General features: G+C 44.0%; 1 protein-coding gene across 3 annotated transcripts in view; it reads left to right on the top strand.

The window, feature by feature from the left end:
• The window catches only part of VPS53 (VPS53 subunit of GARP complex), a 218,790-nt gene that overhangs the window by 74,519 nt on the left and 129,718 nt on the right, over nt 1-14,553 (top strand). For all 3 annotated transcript variants that reach the window (XR_010110596.1, XM_055102102.2, XM_055102101.2), the window contains 3 exons: nt 10,044-10,122; nt 13,412-13,555; nt 14,319-14,461. Coding sequence is in view for 2 of the 3 variants with exons in the window: in XM_055102102.2 (XP_054958077.1) it covers nt 10,044-10,122; nt 13,412-13,555; nt 14,319-14,461 (366 nt within the window). In the remaining variant the exon portion in view is untranslated. The remainder of the gene's footprint in view (nt 1-10,043; nt 10,123-13,411; nt 13,556-14,318; nt 14,462-14,553) is intronic.

Here is a 14,553-nt window from a genome sequence, read left to right as displayed (position 1 = left end):
CAGATCGCTTGAGCCCAGGAGTTTGAGATCAGCCTGAGCAACATGGCAAAACTCGATCTCTACAAAAAATACAAGAATTAGCTGGGCATGGAGGTGCACACCTATAGTCCCAGCTACTCAGGAGGCTGAGAGAAGGGAGGATCACTTGACCCTGGGAGGTTGAGGCTGCAGTGAGCCACAAATGCACCACTGTACTCCAGTCTGAAAAGAAAGGAATGACTAGGAAATCTTGGTAGTTTGGCACATATATGTGCTTTGCTGACAGTTATCAGTTGAGCTACCTCTTTGTAGTGGGAACTTTTTCATGGTTAGAAGAGGAAGGAGTTTAAAGGAATGAGGCCAAAGATAAATTCTTTCAAGTCTGTTGACTTCTTTCTAGAATCCTATTTAAGCAATTGCTTATAAAGACTGAAATTCACATCTCACCCTGAAAATGCATGGGATTGAGGTTTGGGTCTATAGATACCATCAGTGATGTCTGTAAGGGAATGGTTGCTTTCATCTGAGTCATTGATAGCCACTTCACAAACTGCTATTGGTAGAGGCTGGGCGCAGTGACTCACGCCTGTAATCCCAGCACTTTGGGAGGCCGAGGCGGGTGGATCACCTGAGATCAGGAGTTCGAGACCAGCCTGGCCAACATGGTGAAACCCTGTCTCTACTAAAAATACAAAAAATTAGCCAGGCGTGGTGGCAGGTGCCTGTAATCCCAGCTACTTGGGAAGCTGAGGCAGGAGAATCCCTTCAACCCAGGAGGCGGAGGTTGCAGTGAGCCGAGATTATCCCATTGCACTCCAGCCTGGGAGACAAGAGTGAGACTTCGTCTCAAAAAAAAAAACAAAGAAAAAAACTGCTGTTGGAAACATTGACATTTATATGCGTATCCTTCTGCTCCAGGATTAAGCATACATCTAACCTCTAGCCACCTGTAAAGCCAGTTAGCACCATAAGATGGGTGTTGTGGAATAATCAGTACTGGAGAGGACACAGAATCATCTAGTATGGGCTGCTAGCCCCACCCTCTTATTTCACAGCTATTCAAAGTTGTGACCCACGGAGAGGAAGTGACTTGTGATTATGCGGCTCACTAGTAACATAGCCAGGTCCAGCCTATCTCAAGAGGTGACTTTGAAAATGAAGAACATGGCGACATAGGCGGTTCTAAGATGGCTGAATAGGAACAGCTCTAGCCTACAGCTCCCAGCTTGAACGACGCAGAAGACGGGTGATTTCTGCATTTCCAACTGAGTTACCAGGTTCATCTCATTGGGGCTTGTCGGACAGTGGGTGCAGGACAGTGGGTGCAGCCCACCAAACATGAGCTGAAGCAGGGCAGGGCATCGCGTCACCCGGGAAGTGCAAGGGGTCAGGGAATTCCCTTTCATAGACAAGCAAAGGTGTGACAGACGGCACCTGGAAAATTGGGTCACTCCCACCCTAATACTGTGCTTTTCCAACAGTCTTAGCAAATGGCACACCAGGAGATTATATCCGGTGCCTGGCTCGGCGGGTCCCACACCCACGGAGACTTGCTCATTGCTAGCACAGCAGTCTGAGATCAAACTGCAAGGCGGCAGCAAGGCTGGGAGAGGGGCGCCCGCCATTGCTGAGGCTTGAGCAGGTAAACAAAGTGGCCAGGAAGCTGGAACTGGATGGAGCCCAGCACAGCGCAAGGAGGCCTGCCTGCCTCTGTAGACTCCACCTCTGGGGGCAGGGCATAGCCGAACAAAAGGCAGCAGAAACCTCTGCAGACTTAAATGTCCCTGTCTGACAGCTTTGAAGAGAGTAGTGGTTCTCCCAGCACAGAATTTGAGATCTAAGAACGGACAGACTGCCTCCTCAAGTGGGTCCCTGACCCCCGAGTAGCCTAACTGGGAGGCACCCTCCAGTAGGGGCAGACTGACACCTCACACAGCCACGTACCCCTCTGAGACGAAGTCAGGCAGCAACATTGGCTGTTCAGCAGTATTTGCTATTCTGCAGCCTCCGCTGCTGATACCCAGGCAAACAGCATCTGGAGTGGACCTCCAGCAAACTCCAACAGACCTGCAGCTGAGGGTCCTGACTGTTAGAAGGAAAACTAACAAACAGAAAGGACATCCACACCAAAACCCCATCTGTACATCACCATCATCAAAAACCAAAGGTAGATAAAACCCCAAAGATGGGGAAAAAACAGCAGAAAAGCTGAAAATTCTAAAAATCAGAGCACCTCTCCCCCTCCAAAGGAACAAAGCACCTCGCCAGCAATGGAACAAAGCTGGATGGAGAATGACTTTGACGAGTTGAGAGAAGAAGTCTTCAGACGATCAAACTTCTCTGAGCTAAAGGAGGAAGTTTGAACCCATCACAAAGAAGCTAAAAACCTTGAAAAAAGATTAGACGAATGGCTAACTAGAATAACCAGTCTAGAGAAGTCCTTAAATGACCTAATGGAGCTGAAAACCATGGCACGAGAACTACCTGACGAGCGCACAAGCTTCAGTAGCCAATTCGATCAACTGGAAGAAAGGGTATCAGTGATTGAAGATCAAATGAATGAAATGAAGCAAGAAGAGAAGTTTAGAGAATAAAGAGTAAAAAGAAATGAACAAAGCCTCCAAGAAATATGGGACTATGTGAAAAGACCAAATCTACGTCTGATTGGTGTACCTGAAAGTGATGGGGAGAATGGAACCAAGTTGGAAAACACTCTGCAGGATATTATTCAGGAGAACTTCCCCAACCTAGCAAGGCAGGCCAACATTCAAATTCAGGAAATACAGAGAACACCACAAAGATATTCCTCGAGAAGAGCAATTCCAAGACACATAACTGTCAGACTCACCAAAGTTGAAATGAAGGAAAAAAACGTTAAAGGCAGTCAGAGAGAAAGGTCGGGTTACCCACAAAGGGAAGCCCATCAGACTAACAGCGGATCTTTCGGCAGAAACTCTATAAGCCAGAAGAGAGTGGGGGCCAATATTCAACATTCTTGAAGAAAAGAATTTTCAACCCAGAATTTCATATCCAGCCAAACTAAGCTTCATAAGTGAAGGAGAAATAAAATCCTTTACAGACAAGCAAATGCTGAGAGATTTTGTCACCACCAGGCCTGCCCTACAAGAGCTCCTGAAGGAAGCACTAAACATGGAAAGGAACAACCGGTACTAGCCACTGCAAAAACATGCCAAATTGTAAAGACCATCCATGCTAGGAAGAAACTGCATCAACTAACGAGCAAAATAACCAGCTAACATTATAATGACAGGATCAAATTCACACATAACAATATTAACCTTAAATGTATATGGGCTAAATGCTCCAATTAAAAGACACAGACTGGCAAATTGGCTCAAGAGTCAAGACCCATCGGTGTGCTATATTCAGGAGACCCATCTCATGTGCAAAGACACACATAGGCTCAAAATAAAGGGATGGAGGAAGATCTACCAAGCAAATGGAAAACAGAAAAAGGCAGGGGTTGCAATCCTAGTCTCTCATAAAAGAGACTTTAAACCAACAAAGATCAAAAGAGACAAAGAAGGCCATTACATAATGGTAAAGGGATCAATTCAACAAGAAGAGCTAACTATCCTAAATATATATGCACCCAATACATGAGTACGCAGATTCATAAAGCAAGTCCTTAGAAACTACAGAGAGACTTAGACTCCCACACAATAATAATGGGAGACTTTAACACCCCACTGTCAACATTAGACAGATCAATGAGACAGAAAGTTAACAAGAATATCCAGGAATTGAACTAGCTGTGCACCAAACGGACCTAATAGACATCTACAGAACTCTCCACCCCAAATCAACAGAATATACATTCTTCTCAGCACCACATCGCACTTATTCCAAAATTGATCACGTAGTTGGAAGTAAAGCATTCCTCAGCAAATGTAAAAGAACAGAAATTATAACGAACTGTCTCTCAGACCACAGTGCAATCAAACTAGAGCTCAGGGTTAAGAAACTCACTCAAAACCACTCAACTACTGGAAACTGAACAACCTGCTCCTGAATGACTACTGGATACATAATGAAATGAAGGCAGACATGAAGATGTTCTTTGAAACCAATGAGAACAAAGACACAACATACCAGAATCTCTGGGACACATTTAAAGCAGTGTGTAGAGGGAAATTTATAACACTAAATGCCCACAAGAGAAAGCAGAAAAGATCTAAAATTGACACCCTAACATCACAATTAAAATAACTGTAGAAGCAAGAGCAAACACATTCAAAAGCTAGCAGAAGGCAAGAAATAACTAAGATCAGAGCAGAACTGAGGGAGATAGAGACACAAAAAACCCTTCAAAAAAATCAATGAATCCAGGAGCTGGTTTTTTGAAAGGATCAACAAAATTGATAGACTGCTAGCAAGACTAATAAAGAAGAAAAGAGAGAAGAATCAAATAGATGCAATAAAAAATGATAAAGGGGATATCACCACTGATCCCACAGAAATACAAACTACCTTCAGAGAATACTATAAACACCTCTATGCAAATAAACTAGAAAATCTAGAAGAAATGGATTAATTCCTCGACACATACACCCTCCCAAGACTAAACCAGGAAGAAGTTGAATCCCTGAATAGACCAATAACAGGCTCTGAAATTGAGGCAATAATTAATAGCCTACCAACCAAAAAAAGTCCAGGACCAGATGGATTCACAGCCGAATTCTACCAGAGGTACAAGGAGGAGCTGGTACCATTCCTTCTGAAACTATTCCAATCAATAGAAAAAGAGGGAATCCTCTCTAACTCATTTTATGAGGTCAGCATCATCCTGATACCAAAGCCTGGCAGAGACACAACAAAAAAAGAGAATTTTAGACCAATATCCCTGATGAACATTGGCACAAAAATCCTCAGTAAAATACTGGCAAACCAAATCCAGCAGCACATCAAAAAGCTTATCCACCATGATCAAGTGGGCTTCATCCCTGGGATGCAAGGCTGGTTCAACATATGCAAATCAAAAAATGTAATTCGTCATATAAACAGAACCAAAAACCACATGATTATCTCAATAGATGCAGAAAAAGCCTTTGACAAAATTCAACAGCCCTTTATGCTAAAAACTCTCAATAAATTAGGCATTGATGGGACTTATCTCAAAATAATAAGAGCTATCTATGACAAACCCACAGCCAATATCATACTGAATGGGCAAAAACTGGAAGCATTCCCTTTGAAAACTGGCACAAGACAGGGATGCCCTCTTTCACCATTCCTATTCAACATAGTGTTGGAAGATCTGGCCAAGGCAATCAGGCAGGAGAAAGAAATAAAGGGTATTCAATTAGGAAAAGAGGAAGTCAAATTGTCCCTGCTTGCAGATGACATGATTGTATATTTAGAAAACCCCATCGTTTCAGCCCAAAATCTCCTTAAGGTGATAAGCAACTTCAGCAAAGTCTCAGGAGACAAAATCTGTGCAAAAATCACAAGCATTCTTATACACCAATAACAGACAAACAGAGAGCCAAATCATGAGGGAACTCCCATTCACAATTGCTTCAAAGAGAATAAAATACCTAGGAATCCAACTTACAAGGGATGTGAAGGACCTCTTCAAGGAGAACTACAAACCACTGCTCAGTGAAATAAAAGAGGATACAAACAAATGGAAGAACATTCCATGCTCATGGATAGGAAGAACCAATATCGTGAAAATGGCCATACTGCCCAAGGTAATTTATAGATTCAGTGCCATCCCCATCAAGCTACCAATGACTTTCTTCACAGAATTGGAAAAAACCACTTTAAAGTTCATATGGAACCAAAAAAGGGCCTGCATTGCCAAGACAATCTTAAGCCGAAAGAACAAAGCTGGAGGCATCATGCTACCTGACTTCAAACTATACTACAAGGCTATAGTAACCAAAACAGCATGGTACTGGTACCAAAACAGAGATGTAGATCAATGGAACAGAACAGAGCCCTCAGAAATAATACCACACATCTACAACCATCTGATCTTTGACAAACCTGACAAAAACAAGAAATGGGGAAAGGATTCCCTATTTAATAAATGGTGCTGGGAAAACTGGCTAGCCATACGTAGAAAGCTGAAACTGGATCCCTTCCTTACACCTTATACAAAAATTAATTCAAGATGGATTAAAGACTTAAATGTTAGACCTAAAACCATAAAAACCCTAGAAGAAAACCTAGGCAATACCATTCAGGACATAGGCATGGACAAGCACTTCATGTCTAAAACACCAAAAGCAATGGCAACAAAAGCCAAAATTGACAAATGGGATCTAATTAAACTAAAGAGCTTCTGCACAGCAAAAGAAACTATGATCAAAGTGAACAGGCAACCTACAGAATGGGAGAAAATTTTTGCAATCTACTCATCTGATGAAGGGCTAATATCCAGAATCCATAAATAACTCAAACAAATTTGCAAGAAAAAAACAACCCCATCAAGAAGTGGGCGAAGGATATGAACAGATGCTTCTCAAAAGAAGACATTTATGCAGCCAACAGACACATGAAAAAATGCTCACCATCACTGGCCATCAGAGAAATGCAAATCAAAACCACAATGAGATACCATCTCACACCAGTTAGAATGGTGATCATTAAAAAGTCAGGAAACAACAGATGCTGGGATGTGGAGAAATAGGAACAATTTTACACTGTTGGTGGGAATGTAAACTAGTTCAACCATTGTGGAGGACAGTGTGGCGATTCCTCAAGGATCTAGAACTAGAAATACCATTTGACCCAGCCACCCCATTACTGGGTATATACCGAAAGGATTATAAATCATGCTGCTATAAAGACACATGCACACGTATGTTTATTGCGGCACTATTCACAATAGCAAAGACTTGGAACCAACCCAAATGTCCATCAATGATAGACTGGATTAAGAAAATGTGGCACATATACACCATGGAATACTATGCAGCCATAAAAAAGGATGAGTTCATGTCCCTTTTAGGGACACAGATGAAGCTGGAAACCATCATTCTCAGCAAACTATTGCAAGGACAAAAAACCAAACACTGCATGTTCTCACTCATAGGTGGGAATTGAACAATGAGAACACTTGGACACAGGAAGGGGAACATCACACACCGGGGCCTGTTGTGGGGTTGGGGGGAGGGGGGAGGGATAGCATTAGGAGATATACCTAATGTTAAATGACGAGTTACTGGGTGCAGCACACCAACATGGCACATGTATACATATGTAACGAACCTGCACATTGTGCACATGTACCCTAAAACTGAAAGTATAATAATAAAAAAAAATAAGGTATACATAATAATTTAATGTAAAAAAATGAAAATGAAGAGCATGGCAAGGAAGTCTACAAATCAGAGACTGGTAATTTTTCCTCTTTTTTGTCTCTGGTGATACCAGGTGCTGTCACAGGCTCTGGTTCTCCTTTCTGCCACCTCAGTTCCAGAGTCACCAAGAATTCAGAGTAGGGAATAGTTTGGGCCAGAGGCTCTCCTTTCTGCCACCTCAGTTCCAGAGTCACCAAGAATATGGAGTAGCAAATAGTTCGGGCCAGGGGCAGAGCCGGGCCCACCAGTGTCATTGAGATGGCCAGTAGTCCTGAGAATGTGACTGCGGGTGCCCTGGCTAGCGGCGGGACTTCCCCTGTGAGGAGAACTCCTTCCTCTTCTAACCATGAAAAGTTCCTACTATAAGTTCCCTGTGGCTTAGGAGGGAACTGGTGCTGTGTGTGTGCTTCCAAGAAGAGGGTAGGAACGGGGGGGGGCCTGAGCCTCTGGAAGCTGTCCTGTGACCTGGCACCACAGCAGGCTGTGTGCTGCCTCCTCGTGTGCGCATCACAGGAAGCTCTGAAGTACAATTTTATTCTTTTCTCTCATGTCAAAGTTCACACTGAAGGAATGTCTCCCATTGTCTGCTGGACAGCTCTAGACGTATGGCCCTGATTCCAATCTGGAGGTGGCGGCTATTCCAGTAATAGCCTCGTCTGGATCATTCTGGCCTCCTTGAAAACTGACTCAAAAGGCTACAAACCCACCTCTAAGAGTGGTTTTAAAAGTTTTGAAGATACTGGAAAAACCTTGGAAAGTATTTGGAATAAGGTATAATTGTAACCACGCCACGGAAAAAACAGATTGTTTTGGGTCATGCCTATCCCCTCATCTGAAAAAAAAATCTCAGCAGGTTGCCAGACACTCCTTAGCAGCCAAAGAAATTGTGGTTTTGAGCTGTTGCTATTTCTAGAAACTTCATAAAGTTAATTCTGAAGGAACAGGGTGGAGACCGAGAATGGAAGTGTGCTCTTTTAAGGCATTTTTAGCAACCAGACAGTATTTGCCTCAGGCTCAGGAAGCCCAGCAGGGCCTGAGAGTCTTGTTCCACTCTAGCTCTGCAAGGCTGGCCGGTGCACGGTGGCCACCAACATCAGGCAGCTGGTGGGGGATGCAGAGCGTGCGATCGATTGTGGGGCGTGATCGATTGCGGGACGTGATTGCGGGGCCTGATCCATTGCGGGGCGTGATTGATGATGGGGTGTGATCCATAGCCGCTTTCCATCCTAGCCGCTTCTCCTTTCTGCCCTTGCATTCAAGTACACGCACAGTTCTTGAGCTCCTAGTACACTCACGGCCACTGTTGAGTACTGGCCTCCCCTTTCTAGCTGGTTTTCCTTGCAGTTCCGTTTTCATATTCACAAACTTCTGAACTTAAATGGTCACTCAGTGGCCCTCACTAGTGATCATTTAGCAGTTCATTTTGTCACTTGGCTCTTTTTGTTTTTACCTTAGAAAACATTCTTTTCATTTATTTGTTTAAAAACTTACGAGCTTGTTGGTTTCTGGGTTAACAGGAAACCCAAAACACTGCAGCTGCATGGATCGAACTGGACGTGATGTGAAATGAAATAAGCCAGACACAGAAAGACAGATTCCTCATGTTCTCACTCATATGTGAGAGCTAAACATTTTCATAAGTAAACTCATGGAGATAGCGAGTAGAACGCTGGGTCCCAGAGGCTGGGAGGCATAGCAGGGAGGCGGGGAGTAACTGGGATGGCTACTGGGCACAAAAATACAGTTAGAATGATACGATCTAGTATTTGGTAGAACAATAGGGTGACTACGGTTAATAATTTATTGTTTATTTAAAAATAACTAAAAGATTGGAATTGGAATGTTCCTAACACGGAGAAGTAACAAATAACTTGGGGTGATTGATACCCCAGTTACCCTGATTTGATCATTAAACATCGTATGCCTGTATCAAGACTTCACAGGTACCCCATAAATATATATATAATGATTATATACCCATAATAATTTTTTACAAAACACCCTAAAACATTATGGAGCCCTCTTGCCATTCTGTACTCCAAGGAGTAGGACTGCAGTTACACCAGTAATCCAAAGTGGATTTATTTGTTGTTGTTTGTTAGTGTTTTGTTTTAGAGCCAAGGTCTCCCTCTGTCACCCAGGCTGGAGTGCTGTGGTGTGATCATAGCTCAGTGTATCTTCAAAAGTCCTGGGCTCAAGAGATCCTCCCGCCGCAGCCTCCCGAGTACAGGTGTGTGCCCCCGCACCTGGGTACTTTTTATTTTAGTTTGTTTTTCGTGGAGACTGGATCTCTCTAATGTTGCCCAGGCTGGTTTTGAAATCCTGGTCTCAAGCGACCCTCTCACGTCAGCTTCCCACATGCTGGGATTCCATGCGTGAACCACTGCGCCCAGGTAGATTTATATTTGATGTGGATGTGATTCTATAACATTTTCCCACAGCATGACTATCCCCCAGTGGAACTGTGTAAAGATTAATACATATGACCTCAGGTAAAGGGTTGGCCTAGAAGAATTTGGGGGATATAGAAGATTCACCCTGAGAATATCTTGGATGCCTGGGTCCTGCTCATCAACCTGTCACTTAACTAGTATGTGACCTCTCACCTCACGGACGTCTCTGTACCCTTCCTGGCCTTTCTCGAAAGACTTCAGCCCTTCCGACCCTGTGGATCGGTGTGTAGTTACATAAGGATATGGTGCCAGGTGATGATATGTTCTCTCTTCCTCACAGAGTGAAGGCTGCACAGACTGAGTTAGGACAGCAAATCCTGGCAGATTTTGAAGAAGCGTTTCCTTCCCAGGGCACCAAGGTACTGCTTTGCGTTTCCCCAGTCTTTCGAGACGATCACCATCCTTGCCGAGCTCACGCTCACCCCAGTCACCATGTGGTTATCATTCCACTCATGCTCGCTGGCAGCTGCAAATCCTTCTGCTGCAGGTTCAGGGTAATGAGACCACCCTGGATTTTAAATGTCCCTAGGTGGTGGCAGTTCCTCCTCTGTTTCCTTCCAGCCTCAGAAAGAGAGGATTTGTTTGGGCTTAATTTGATGTAGGTCTCAAACCGTCTATCTTGTCTGCCCTGTCAATTCCTTTTTTCTCATGGCTGTATTTAAAAGAAATCTTCATGCCGCGGTGTTTTTAGGATTGTTACATAACTTATTGGTTTTGGTTTGGTGAAAAGACAACTGGGTGGAGCATCCACCATCTTATGTAACTCTCAGAGTGATACAGTGAGGAGCCTCACTGTTACTGACCATAAGCCTGCTCTTCGGAACTCATGCCCTTGAGCTCTCTCTGGTAGCAGAGCTGTTTGTGTTGTGTCTGCAAAGCCCACAGCATTTCACTTGGGAGCTGTTGGTTGCACTTCTCATGTAACAAGCTGCCATCCTGCTTGGGGAACTGCTTTTAGCTCCACCCTTCCAACTGTAGCAGATGCCATCTTAGCGCCTAGCATGTGTCGGACAGGAAAGAACCCATACAAGACTTTTTCTCTATTGTCTGAGCTATTTCAAGAGAAAGAATTGTTCAAGGCAGAAATATACTGAAGCACTTAGGGGCAAGGAGCCTCACCCTACTCGGTGGGTGGAGATGGGGACATACATTCATTTACTGATCCAAGGAACATTTCCTGCATCTGCTCTGTAATTCAATAACTGGAAATATCTTAATTATTTTTTCTTTGTGTTCCATAAAAGAAATGTAGGAAGTAAGTGGGAGTAGCGGCCCCAGCTTTTGCCCATCACTTTCTATAGGAAGCCCGCTCCTGATTTTGATGTCTTCACATTTTGTGGCTGTCTGCTAGTAATCAGATGCTTATTTGTAAAGCACTTTCCTTGGAGAACCTCATATTCCTTAGTCATCTGATATAACTGCAGGGAGGGAGTAGATATTGGAAAGCCATTAGTCCTATTTATTACATGAGGAAAATGAAGGTCAAAGAAGTAAAAAGGGATTGTGGGGATATTCGCTCATGAGAAGCACTGGGCTCTTCTTAGGACAAGGTTAGCCTCACGTGTACTCAGCTGCCCGTTTCAGGGTTTTTTTTTGTTTTTTGTTTTTTTTTGACGGAGTTTCACTCTTTGGCCCAGGCTAGAGTGCAATGGTGTGATCTCAGCCCACTGCAACCTCCGCCCCCTGGGTTCAAGTGATTCCTGCCTCAGCCTCCCAAATAGCTGGGATTACAGGCACCTGGCACCACACCTGGCTAATTTTTGTATTTTTAGTAGAGACAGGGTTTCTCCATGTTGGCCAGGATGGTTTCGAACTCCCAACCTCAGGTGATCCGCCCGCCTCGGCCTCCCAAAGTGCTGGGATTACAGGCATGAGCCACCGTGCCCGGCCACTCATTTCAGTTTCTAGAAGTTTCAGGAAGATGTGGATGAAGCCCATCTTTATTGTTTAGAAGAGGCCTGCTTTATATTTTTTTTCCCAGATTCCACCGGGCAGATGAAATTAAAATGGTTCTCTTTAACAACATGCCTCCCTTTTCTCTGGCATAGTGACTTCGTGTGTGTGTGTGTGTGTGGTTTTTTTTTTGTTTTGTTTTTAGTTTTCTTTTCTTTTTTTTGAGATGGAGTCTCGCTCTGTTGCCCAGGCTGGAGTGCAGTGGTGCGATCTCGGCTCACTGCAAGCTCCACCTTCCGAGTTCATGCCATTCTCTTGCCTCAGCCTCCTGAGTAGCTAGGACTACAGGCACCCGCCACCACGCCCGGCTAATTTTTTTGTATTTTTTTTTAGTAGAGATGGGGTTTCACCATGTTAGCCATGATGGATCTCGATCTCCTGACCTCATGATCTGCCCGCCTTGGCCTCCCAAAGTGCTGGGATTACAGGCGTGAGCCACTGCTCCCAGCCTAGTTTTCTTTTTAAAGACTATGGGCTTTTCTTAAAGGCCTTGTGTTACTATTTCCATTTCACAAATGGGAATTAAGATTTTTAAAAATTTTTCCAAGGCACAACCTAGTAAACTCTTTGTAAATGAAGAAATCTGAACCCGTGAACCCATAGGTTTTGGCGTCTGTGACTTCTCTATCAGGTCACTTTCATCCTGAAGTGAGAATTGAGAAGTTAGGGTGTTCAGCAGATGACATAAAAACCACTCAGCATGGAGTAAGTCAACATTTTAAAAACTCAGGTCTCAGGCAGCTTATATAACACTTTAGAAGCAGTGGAACTTCAGTTGAGATGGGTGGAATTGGAAAGAGTTGACAAAAAATAAAGATTTAGAAGAACCTTACTTATCACCTAAAGTCTATTATTTTTCCTATGAGGCGAGCAGGTGCTCCAAAGCTACATGCATGGCTTTTTAGCCAAGCCAGCAGTAGATTCCAAGTGTTCTTTTTACTGTAGTCCACTTAGCCAGTCATGTTCACTCAGTGACGTACTGTAAAGAAAGTCTCAGCAAAACTTTGGTCATTGAATTGCTTTTGGTAACAAAGACCTTCCCGTCGTGATGCGTCAGTACAGCGCCTGGTATCTTTCCAGTGTTCGCTCAGGTCAGGAGGCCAGTATCACAGCATTTTCTCTTTGGCTGCCTTTCTAGGTGGTTCACTGTTGTGAAACACATGTCGTGGCTTGGAACCTGGTTTTATGTGTTAAGGGAGACCACACTATTTGGCAAAAACATAGCACTTTAAGAACAGGAATCCCAGAGGTTGGAGTCAGGGAAGAGTGGCACATGTGGAGTGAGGCTGGTGGCATTCCAACTCTTAGGAGAGAGGCTGGTGGCATTCCCACTCTTAGGCCTCTTCAGCGGCATCTTGCGACATCAGAGACCAGTGGCATTCTGACTTTTAGATCTCTTTCAGTTTTGGTTTGCAGAAAGTCAAATTTCCCGTGATCATTACTGCCCGTTTCCCAAAATATCTCATTGCAGATTCACAGGGTAGTTTTTCTGTTGCTTGCTGTAAAACGAGTGTAAGGATTCCATCCTCGAGGAGCAGCAGGTAACTGACAGATCCAGCCACAGTAGAAAGAATGAGTGTAAAGGAGCAGGAGGAAGACTGACAATGCGTAGAGACAACAAGTAGTGGCTGTGAGAAGCCACGAGGTTTAAAGGTTGTTTCTGGCTTTTAACCTGGTACATGTTTGTTTTACTAGAGACCAGGAGGACCCAGCAATGTTCTACGAGATGCATGTCTGGTTGCTAATATTCTAGACCCCAGGATCAAACAGGAAATCATCAAAAAGTTTATTAAACAGCATCTGTCAGAGTATCTGGTACTTTTTCAAGAAAACCAAGATGTGAGTATTGACCAAATAAGATCAGATGTAACATTTGAATTTTATTGAAACATGAGTGCTGTCAAGCCTACTAACTTAGACCTCGTATTACATGACTGTCTGACAGTGTTGGTTGTTCAGCTGTGAGTCCTAGGGGCTGAGTTTATAGTTCTTAACCATTTTGAGGTCACTGACCCTTTGGAGAAATTCAGAAACATGCACCTGTGCATAAAATTCTGCATATAGTTTCTGGAAATGTATAGACCCCTGAAGGCCAATCATGGACCCCAGGTTAAAAACCTCTGGATTTTGTGTGTGTGTGTGTGAGACGGAGTTTCGCTCTTGTTGCCCAGGCTGGAACGCAGTGGTGCGATCTCAGTTTACTGCAACCTTGCCTCCCGGGTTCAAGCAATTCTCCTGCCTCCCCCTCCCAAGTAGCTGGGATTACAGGCGCCTGTCACCACACCGGGCTAATTTTTGTATTTTTTAGTAGGGACGGGGTTTCTCCATGTTGGTCAGGCTGGTCTCGAACTGACCTCAGGTGATCCGCCGACCTCGGCCTCCCAAAGTGCTGGGATTATAGGCATGAGCCACTGTGCCCAGCCAAAAACCTCTGAATTTTTAAGTAAAAAATCAAGTTAAAAAGGTAGCCTAGATTCTTTAAAACCATGAGAAATACAGAGGTTGGTTCCCTTTTGCTTGGCTCTGTGTTTTTGCTTGTTTCCTTGAACTGCCATTTCTACTTCTAACCTCTGGGGTGGCTTTTGATCTCCACCTTCACCAGGTTGCCTGGCTGGACAAAATCGACAGACGCTACGCCTGGATAAAACGCCAGCTTGTGGACTATGAGGAGAAATACGGCCGCATGTTTCCACGTGAGTGGTGCATGGCTGAGAGGATTGCGGTGGAATTTTGCCATGTGACAAGGTAGATGCCAGTTCTCTACTGGTTCTGTGGTTAATCAAATTTTCACCATCGGTTCCCCAGTCTCTAATGGTTCCATGTTGTCCTGTGGATTT

This window comes from Pan paniscus, chromosome 19 (assembly GCF_029289425.2).
Source record: "Pan paniscus chromosome 19, NHGRI_mPanPan1-v2.0_pri, whole genome shotgun sequence".
NCBI classification, from domain to species: Eukaryota; Metazoa; Chordata; class Mammalia; order Primates; family Hominidae; genus Pan; species Pan paniscus.
Note: the sequence above shows the minus strand (reverse complement) of the source record. Positions and strands in the feature narration are given on the sequence as shown.